Genomic DNA, 10,171 nt, shown 5'->3' with positions numbered 1-10,171 from the left:
GAAAAAATAGATGGAAGCGTTGTGAAAATTATTATAATTAGATACCATGATTAATTGACTAAAATAAGAAGAACAATATCTAATCTAGTTCATAATTTTTAAACAATCTAATCTAATTCTAATAAGAAGAAAATAACAAAGATAAAAGTCATCATTATTAAATAAAAAAAAGAGAGACACCAAGACCGAACCTTTGAGAGAGAACAATTGATAATTGCTTCAAAGTCTGAGAAATATTTTGTGAGAGAAGAAAGTGGATTTGGTGCTTTATTTATACCCGAAGAGTTTTATTGGTATAATAAAAATTCAGTTATCTTTGTGAATGCACGTATTAAAAGATAGATACAATCATAGCACGTGCAATATGATATCTTTCTGTAATATAAACTTATTATATTATTGTTAATAAATTAATCATAATATTATTTTACACATGCAAAGTAGATAAATTAGTTTAAACTTTTATATAGTGTATAATGTTCCAAACAGCCCCTAAAAAAAAGTATCAGGTACATAACTTACACTGTATGGCAAATTATAATAACTTGCACTATATACCATAAGGTGCTGAAATACAAAATAAATTTAAATTAAGTTGGCAGAGTACTTCGGGTTTGAGAGTGATTTTAGAAGTGTGTCTAAGAATAAATGATGGTAAACCTTTGGCTTATAAGCAAAACACACTTTTTTTTAAACAACTAATTTGGTTTAAAAATAAATGGTTGTAAAACTTTGGGTTCGGTGGCTAAAACAACCCATAAAATAGTCTGCGTTCTCGCAACATGTTTGATACGATGCAATCTCACAACATGAGTGTGAAAAATTAAACATATAATGAGTTAAACTATTGGTTCAAAAAATATATGCCATAACCTAACCATTTTAAGGAAAAATATATAACAAGTTAAAGTTGGTTCAAAAAATATATACCATAACCTAACCACTTTAAGGAAAAATATATAGCAAGTTAAAGCAATATATAAACAGTCACATCACATAGCAAACTATGATGGGGTAAATTTTGGTTTATTAGCCAAGAATTTTTTGTAGTTTGAAGCACCAAAGTTGTATTTGATTGAACTTTGAGCATTTTTTGGGAAAAAACAATGGGGGTATCAAAGCTAGAAACAGAGTAAACCTTGAGGTATTTAAGTGCAAACAAAAAAAGAGGAAACAAAAGTCGAAGGCTTTTGTTTGAAGTCCAAGTTAATTTTTTTGGCTTGATAAACGAATCAGTAACTGTGATCTGTTGTTCCCTAAAGTACCCTTTGGCAAGGGGTCAAGCGAAAAATGTTAACAGGAAGGACTAACTATTTAATTAATCATTCATAAGAGGTTAAAAATAATTTAATTTCATTTGAATTTGACTGTCAAGATAAGGATAAAGTTGTGTGTTTGGAAAAAAAAGGGGTTAAGAAAGATAATTGTCATAGATATCTTAAATTATGTTCTTTTTAAAAAAATTATTTTCTTATTTCAAGAGGGAATAATTAATCATCTTTTTAAGACGGATCTGTCAATTCCTCTAAACGAAGAGTTAACTAACTTTAATCATTATAAACAGTTTGTTAATCCTTCGATTAAATTAACCCGTATGGATGGTTAAAAAAGGGTTAAACCGCATTGACCCTTCTCTTAACTCCTTGCCAAACAGGGCAAGGTTTTCTAAAATATGTTTTTGTGTGAAAAAGGTGTAAATGCTAACGCTTGGAAATTTCCAACAGTTCGGTGCATTGGCAGGAGACATTTCCACTACCACTGCAACTAGTTGTATTTTTTATGAATTCTGAAGTAACATGCAGTTGAGGTTTTTTTTTAAAAAAAAAATTATGTTTTACCCGGGCATTTTGTTGTGTCTTCAGGCACAAGCACAGCTAGAAGAGATGGAGACACGAACAAATAGATTGTAGAGTTCACAGAGAGACCAAAAGGAACGGCCGCGGATGCTTCCCTCTCAAATAAACAAGAAATAAATATCAAAACAACACTATCCTAATTTCATCAAAATTGCATTCTGCTTCTCTCTACCATACTTCGCATAAACAATCTAATAATTACTCTTTGAACAAACAAATAAAACGTACAAACAGATTACAACAGAACGCCAGCCACATTCTGAAGCGCTTTCTTTACAATCTTAAATTTTCCAGCAGCGTTCTTCTTTTCTTTATTCGCATCCTCGACATACTGCTTGATGAAGAAGAGGAGGCCATCCCTCAAAATCTCAAGCTCCGGAGCAACAGCTACACGCGTGAAAATGTTCCACACGAGGGCATCACTGTTTTCAAAGATAGCCTCGATAAGCATTCTAAAGTGCATGATCCTTCTTGGAGTCAGCTGAGCAGGCTCCATTAAATTGACGGTCTTTAGAATTGCAAGGGAGAGGGAGAATGATGATAACATCTCAGCCACGAATTTTGCGAGGTTCAATGAACGGTTTAGCTCCATTTCGTCTAGTTCTTTGTAGTGATCCCAAATGCAATACTGTAAGGGGAAAAAAGCGTTAAAAAGTAAACATGAGACCATTAAGGATATACCGAGTGATTTCAAATGCAATGATACTAATAAGGAAAAAAGGCATGAGGTGGTTGCCCAGTTTGCTAAAATGCAAAGAGATTGCCTAGTGGTGAGGCTTATCCTGCTAGTTAATAACGGAACGGTTTACTTCCATCTCGTCTAAGTTCTTTGTAGTGATCCCAAATGCAAAATACGGGAAAAGAAGTGTTTAAAAACAAAATATGAGATCATTTGAGATCATTACAGATATAAAGATCGGTTTCTCATATGATAATATGATAATATTAATAATAGAAAAAAAATGGGTATGAAAGTGGTTGCTCATTTTTGCTTAAATGACTAGTGGTGAGTCTAGTGTGAGGCTCATCCTGCTATCACATGAGAGTAAATGGGCCACCAATCTTACTTTTCAGTAGCTCATTTGGCAGCTGAGGCTCAATTAAGGCCTATTATTAAAACAATAGTAAAATATAATCTATCCTTTTTTTAATCAGAAAATAATGTATCCCATTCATAAATAGGTTTTAATGGTCTGAAACATAGATATTAATAGGAAGCTTTGCAAACTGTCATCCACATTAATGAAAAGCCTTGTTTCATCAGTAATAAAAAAGGGTAGCAACTCCAAGAGTAGAGCAGAACTGCACCACAGAGGCAAAGTTTTTGGGAAAAAAACATTTAATGGTTCACGCTGGCATATTACAGTTTATCATTTTAGGATGTGTAGTTTTATAATCAGCTTAAGTACAACAATGCTTTGACGAGCGGTTGAATTGTTTAGTTGGAGGTATAATTTGCAAAAGATAGTTACAGCAGTAAATGTCACTACCCCAAATTCCTGAACCGGAAGGAACTTGGAGCCGAACTAAGCTTGCTACAATTTACTCAAACAGATGACAGATCTGACTTTCAATTTCAACCAACACTACAATACCTACCTTTGCCAGGAACGGAGATTTATTCAAATTTACCTAAAGACTATAACCGAAGGAGTTTGATTTGCCATTTGGCTAGTGCCTATTGATACCATACTCACAAAAGGGATAACTGAATTGGGGTAAAATGCATCTGCCATCATTAATAAAGAGCAAATGTTAAGACATGTTGAATCTATAAATGGATATCTGAACAGTTTATTTGTATAATTTTATACCTTCAATTGGTAATACCTTCATCCAAAACCAAAAGACGACCCAAGTTCATGCAAAAAGAGGCCAAGCATTTAAAATCTTAGCCATGGCGAATATGTTCGTTTAAACATGAAAGTCATTGTCAAAATTAAAAGTTTCCACTCAGTGCAAGAATACTCTAAAAACAGATATAAAGACAAAAGAAAATAACAACAGCTGCTAATGGATTATGACAAATACATTATGCAACAAACCTGCAAGGTGAACTTGTGATTCTTGTCATGGCTACACAATTTGGAGGCCAATACGGTGTAGTACTTGTTGAACACCTTTTCTTGTAAGCAGCATCCCACAAGGACCCTCATTATTTCTCTATCCTGTGGTTCAATTCGAAAAAAGAAGGGCATGAAAAATAGTTATATCAAACAAACAACAAATAAACAAAAGAGGACAGTAACCTGCTTCCCAGTTAGACCGAGCTTTAGAATCTTCTCAAACGCATCAATGTAATCTTCTCCACTCATTATGACACAAAAAATTGCTCTCCTCACATCAGTATTCATCCTTTGTGCTGATGCGAGGTGCAACAACTTTTGTGTCTCTAGGACATCTTTGCTGATTGTAGTTGCCACCTCTTCAACATTATCCTCCGTGGAAGCAAAATCACCAGATAGCCACCACTGCCCTTTCTTTTCAGGATCAAGAAGCTTGCCCCATTTGAGCCCACGAAGTAGAATATCTTCAGCCCTCAGCTGCACAAATTGAACAACAAAGTGAAAGTTATTAAAGCTTGAATTAGGCAACCAAAAAAAGTAAATATTACTTGGACAGTATTTCTTTCTTTGAACTATAAATGACTTTAGCAAAAGATATCCATGTAAGACAATTATGCGAATCAAACAATAACAAACGATAAAAGGTGACGAGGATGACCTTTTGTAGCCATTTTTTGATTCGTGTATGATGGGCAGGATCATCTTTTGGTCTCTTTTTGTTGTTCTTTATGTCCAATATAGTCTCAAGCATGAATTCCATCTGCAGAAAGAGTTGAACAAGGATTTAAACAACAAATTTCACGAGATCATTTTAAAGAAGCATACAAGTCAGAAGCTTACTCTTTTATTATTCATCATTGGTTTCCCATCCTTCTCAGTCTTAGAGAACAACCTTGCTTCATTCACTTTATTCTGAATGCTCAGAACAAAATCTTTCATACCAATTGGATCATCACTCCTCAGTTTCATCCCACAGCCTATGTTCATATAAAAAAGGAAAAGATTATTAAACCGAACCTTAAGCTTCATAGATAAAGAAAAAACATGCAGGCACAAACAATCAGATATATACACGAAAAGTTACATTCGAATACACATGCATGAATGTGCATACTCGTGCAGGCAAGAAAGCACACACGCGCAAGCACCCATGAATTCAGTATCATGTAATCTACTCCTCTATACTGTCCATGCTACAGTAAATATTATAGTAAAACAATGTAGCATGTACATCAAATCAATCCAGTGTTCTGCGCTCGACGTTACTGTTTATGATACAGTGATTTACTGTAGCATGAACAGTGCGTCAACAAATAATCCATAATCGAAGATACTATTTATGCTACAGTATTACTGTATCATAAACGGTAAGCAAATCAAATGTATTAAAACTTGGTTCCTTCTCTAAGTATAGAGAGGTAGATATGATTTCTAAATCAAATGTATTAAAACTTGGATCCTTCTTTAAGTATAGAGGAGTAGATATGGTATTTAATTTTAAGCATTCAATAATTAAATCAAATGTATTAAAACTTAGAGGGAGACAAGTTCAAAATGTAGTGCTTAAAAAAATAGGGGGTCGTGCTTTGCACGGGGTGCACACTAGTACATATAAGAAAAAAAATAAGACTACAAATTGAGAGAAGCTAACCACAGAGAACTGACATTGTAGGATTGTTAAGATAGTTGACACATCCATCTCCGTCAAACGCTTGCTCAACACAGATAGAAGGTCATATATGAGATCACTATACGCAAAACAATCAAACGTGAGTTACAAGAAAGCAGATAAGTGTAATAATAATAATAATAATAATAATAATAAGCATTAAGCACAAACAAATAAGCGTACTCATATGCTAATCATATGGTATTTCTGGAGGATAATAAACCAAAAGAAACAAAATTGTTCATAAAGAATGACAGAGAGTTGGGAAAGTGTCCTATTACGCTCTTGACTCTGTGGAAACTGGGAACTGAATTTAAACTCCAATAGCAAATATATAATCCTTCACCTTTTTTCTGGAACTTTGTCCCTATAAAAGTATTTGGAGAATGCCAAATGTCTTCAAGGATTATAGCAAGCCAATCTATTGTTCATAGCTTCCATGGTCAAAGTTTTGACACTAAGAGAGGGTTCATATCAAGTCGAAAGTAACTCATAACACTTAATCAATTTTTTTTATGGAATGGCATGGATGATGTCGATGAAATAGCTCATGATGATGATGATGGCAATGATGCTAAACTAAGTAGTTGATTCATCATTGTTTCTTACTCCATATGCCAAAAAAAATTTCCATGTCTTTCAAAAGAAAAGCTGTACTCATCACTGATATTAGAAATAACCATAGAAAAGTATTGCTTCTAATTCACTGTCATTGTTAATTACTCCCTAAACAAAAAGTTTTGTTCATGCCTTTCAAAAGGAAAGCTGTACTCACCGCTGATATTAGAAATAACCATAGACAAGTATTGCTATATAATTCACTCACTGTTAATTACACCGTAAACCAAAAAATTTTTCCATGCCTTTTAAAACGAAAGCTGTGCCCATAACTGATATTGAGAAATGACAAGTACTGCTACATAATTCACAGAATCCACACAATTTACTAATAAATGCTTAAAACAAAACAAAGTTTCTTCAAGCCACAAAATTATTGTAGGCTCACAAGGTATGATGTTCATATATTGGAATGCAAAAAAGCTTAAAAACCTTGACCTACTGAAATCTGTTTATACAGATGTTAAGCTAAAAGCATTAAATTGAGACGTATAAGATACAGATGTTACAAACCTTGAACAAACGCCAAATATGCACAAATAAGAGATTAGCAAAGTAAGATTTCGTAAAGAAAGACCATCATCCTTTGAGTACTCATCCTTGAAAGAAAGAAAAGAAAGAAAAGTTAAAGACAAGCAACTCACTTGGTGTTCCAATATATCTAACTGATGACGACATAAAGATATTACAATGAAAGATATGATAGCAATATACATGGGAAGTTGATCAGCTTCTATATAATACAATAGTACAATGATTTGCAATTGTGCATAATCACAATGACTACGTTTAAACTTGTAGATAAATTATACTGTTGTTCAGTAGGCTAAACAATAAAAAGGAATTATCTGCTTTTAGCTTATGACTCAGTGCATTAAGGACTGGTTCAGTAGTAAGAGCATTAAGTAACTTTATAAGAGATCCAGGTAACCGTCAACCACCTTTGTTGCAGAAAGGGGGAAAAAAAGGGGGGGGGGGGGGGGTGGCGGGGGGGGGGTTTGGGGGGTGGCAGGGCTCATCGTTCTTACAACATACCTCAAATGACTTAGCAATAGAGGAAATAAGCTTTGCACTGAAGTCAATCCCAACTAAACAAGCCATGCCTGCAACAAATGCTGCAAAAACAGCAGCATACCTACACAAATAAAAAAGGACAACAGGTTAATATAGTTACACGTAACTTGTCACATGACAGCAGCAGTATGTAGATTAAAATTTCCACCTATGCCCTCAAGATGGATTCAAAAAATTTAATCAAGGAGACGGAAAATGCAAAATTCCAGAATAATTCAATATGGTGCCGAAGTCACAGCATGCAATTCAAAAAAAAAAAAATAGCCAATAGCAGAACTCTGAAAACTTGTCCGTTATCTTTCTTTATCCTTAGTTTATGGTGAAAATTTCATAGAAGGATATCAAATTATGTACAAGAACTATATAATTTACTAAATAGAAATTAACTCAAGAATGCATTTGTTTCGCCATAAGATTCCTGTCAATCATAAAGTACTCTGTGATTATACTCTCTAAAGATATGGACAAGAGGAACATCTTGAAATGCAAATAAACTTTCTCACTGACTGCAAATGTTCAGCTAATTGCTTCCTGATCATAAACTTCATACGCAGTACATGAAGATAGAAATAGCTCCATAGATTGAACTCAGAGAAATGACATAGGGAAAGGTGTCTAGATGACCACTACTTCACTATCGAACCCTTAACAGGAAAAAGACATGGATATGTTTGTATTTTGTTAGTCACACACACACACACACACACACACACATATATATATATAAAAGGCTCTTCAATCAGCCTTATCTTGGTTGTGATATATCTATACTTAAAGATACAAGAGGAAGAAAGCCTTAATGGTTTCTGCCTTTCAAGCAAGGTGCTCAGTCCTACCCTACATTCTCTTCTTTAGTACATTGCAGCTTTAAAAACTAAAATAATTTTTCACAATCCTGTGTTTTGCAAGAAAAGCCACATAATTTATAAAAAAATCCACTTAATATTGGGAATGAAGAATAAAAAGACGCATAAACTGCTGCCATATAACTGAAACGTCACAGAAAAAAATGATAACAGAGCCAAACTGTTCATTGCCACGAGGTCCTCTTGAACATGATGCAACTACCTCCTCTCCGATAATCTGACAACCAACACTGCGAGAAAGTGACTGTAAAATAGTCATTTTAAATGAATAAAATTGCACACATCCCAAGTTAGCATCCAAAAACCAAATTGGTCGAATATATGTAGGACATATGCTTAAAAACTATCAAGGCAGCAAGGAGAGGGCTAGAGATCATACTCGAAAGATTGCAGCCACTTCTTCTGTAATAGATTCCACATTTGCTTCACAGAGCCTGTTAAGGAACCCTAAACAGGACAGACTGGATTCAGAAAACCTTTTATATGCTATAAATCCATTTTTAAAGTACATAGAACACATTTTGCAAAGAGTTAAAATTGCAGACCTCTTATTCTGCGGCGAATCTGTGAGATCTCTTCTGATTCCTTGTTTGTGCAAGCTCTAAGGTGAGGGGCCACATACTTCATACTACTGTCCACTTTATGGGCCCCCACATGTGACTCTTCTTCATTCACTATATCGGTCTCCTTATTACCTAAATAAGAAATATCTTCTTCTGCTTTGGGCAGATCTTCGACACTTTGATCCTCCGGATTCTTTCCTAACTGTTGGATGGAATTATTAATCATGTCTTTCTTAGTAGACAGCTGAGATGACTTCTTCCTCTTGCGTTTTTTACTAGATGAGGTTTGCTTGACCACATCCGCATCTTCTTCAACACCAACAACTTCATCCTCTAGCTTGGCGGAAGGCTGAGATAACTTTTTCTTATTCTTGTGTTTTTTACTAGACGGTGTAGACTTCACAACCTTTTCGTAATCATTCATGTCACCACCCATAACTATCTCATCGTCAAGGACAGATGGAATCCCCTCAATGAGCTCGTCCATCAAGTCATTGGAGCCCTTCAATCTCCCTTCTTTCACTCTGAGCTTCTTCGCAAGCCTCCTCTCCATTTCAAAGTCCTCCTCAGCACCAGCCAAACCCTTGTTTATATCCATGGCTAAGAACTCCTCAAACTTTGTCTTGGGCTTGCTCATCGAATTCTTTTTCTCCTTCTTCACCGAAATCGATTTACCTGAAGAACCTGAGTGCGCCTTGGGTTTCATGTCGTCTCTTCTTCCTATCACTTCCAATGCACGCCACTTATTCAACCTGGAGTTAAAGAACACAAAAATATAGTCAGACCAGAAATCCATTCTGCACAAGTAGTTGAGTCGGACTAAGTAAGAATACAGTATAAACAAGTATAGAAACAATGTTGGATAAAGTTGAGTGCTTTGGGACACCGGACATGACAGCCAGTTGGCTAGGCAGACAACCTATGCGCCGCGTAGGTTTTTTTGCATTTATTTATTTACTGATAAAAACATAAAATCAACAATAATTGCATAAACTTCAGAAAAAAATAAATGAAATTCAGAAGATTTAGAAATATCAAAATAAAATAAAATAAAATAATAGCTACACATTTACTGATAATAATTAAATAAAAAACAAATTTTATAATGAAAATAGTTAAGATAAATATCTAAAAACAAACCCGACGTGAAGAAGGACAATTTGTTTAAATACTCTTCCATCAGAGTCAACCATCAACAAAACATATGCATACATAATAGTGCCGAGAAAAATATATTTATATAAAAATATCTAGCAAAATTTATCACAAGCTCACTGATAGCAAACAGCACAGAAATATCTTGGTAAAATTACTGCAGACTTCTACTACGAAAAGAAAATCATGACTTTCAAGTTGAAAGGAGACTTCTCTCGGTGTGATCGACATATGCAAAAGCATTGCCGTTGATAGTTAAGGCAGGATTCAACAATCGAAAGCCCTTGAACATATCCAAATTACC

At 34.6% G+C, this 10,171-nt stretch overlaps 1 protein-coding gene across 5 annotated transcripts in view; it reads right to left on the bottom strand.

Annotated features, from left to right (window-relative positions):
• Positions 1,967-10,171, bottom strand: part of LOC109841044 (nucleolar MIF4G domain-containing protein 1) — a 12,798-nt gene continuing 4,593 nt past the window's right edge. For all 5 annotated transcript variants that reach the window (XM_020409902.1, XM_020409899.1, XM_020409901.1 and 2 more), the window contains 11 exons: positions 8,695-9,464; positions 8,529-8,596; positions 8,311-8,393; positions 7,245-7,344; positions 6,723-6,808; positions 5,588-5,670; positions 4,763-4,899; positions 4,581-4,682; positions 4,106-4,399; positions 3,902-4,024; positions 1,967-2,484 (listed from right to left, as the gene is read on the bottom strand). In XM_020409902.1, the coding sequence (XP_020265491.1) occupies positions 2,092-2,484; positions 3,902-4,024; positions 4,106-4,399; positions 4,581-4,682; positions 4,763-4,899; positions 5,588-5,670; positions 6,723-6,808; positions 7,245-7,344; positions 8,311-8,393; positions 8,529-8,596; positions 8,695-9,418 (2,193 nt within the window). In that variant the 5' untranslated portion in view covers positions 9,419-9,464 and the 3' untranslated portion in view covers positions 1,967-2,091. The remainder of the gene's footprint in view (positions 2,485-3,901; positions 4,025-4,105; positions 4,400-4,580; positions 4,683-4,762; positions 4,900-5,587; positions 5,671-6,722; positions 6,809-7,244; positions 7,345-8,310; positions 8,394-8,528; positions 8,597-8,694; positions 9,465-10,171) is intronic.

This window comes from Asparagus officinalis, chromosome 5, assembly GCF_001876935.1.
Source record: "Asparagus officinalis chromosome 5, Aspof.V1, whole genome shotgun sequence".
NCBI classification, from domain to species: Eukaryota; Viridiplantae; Streptophyta; class Magnoliopsida; order Asparagales; family Asparagaceae; genus Asparagus; species Asparagus officinalis.
This window is presented reverse-complemented; position numbering and strand designations above follow the sequence as displayed.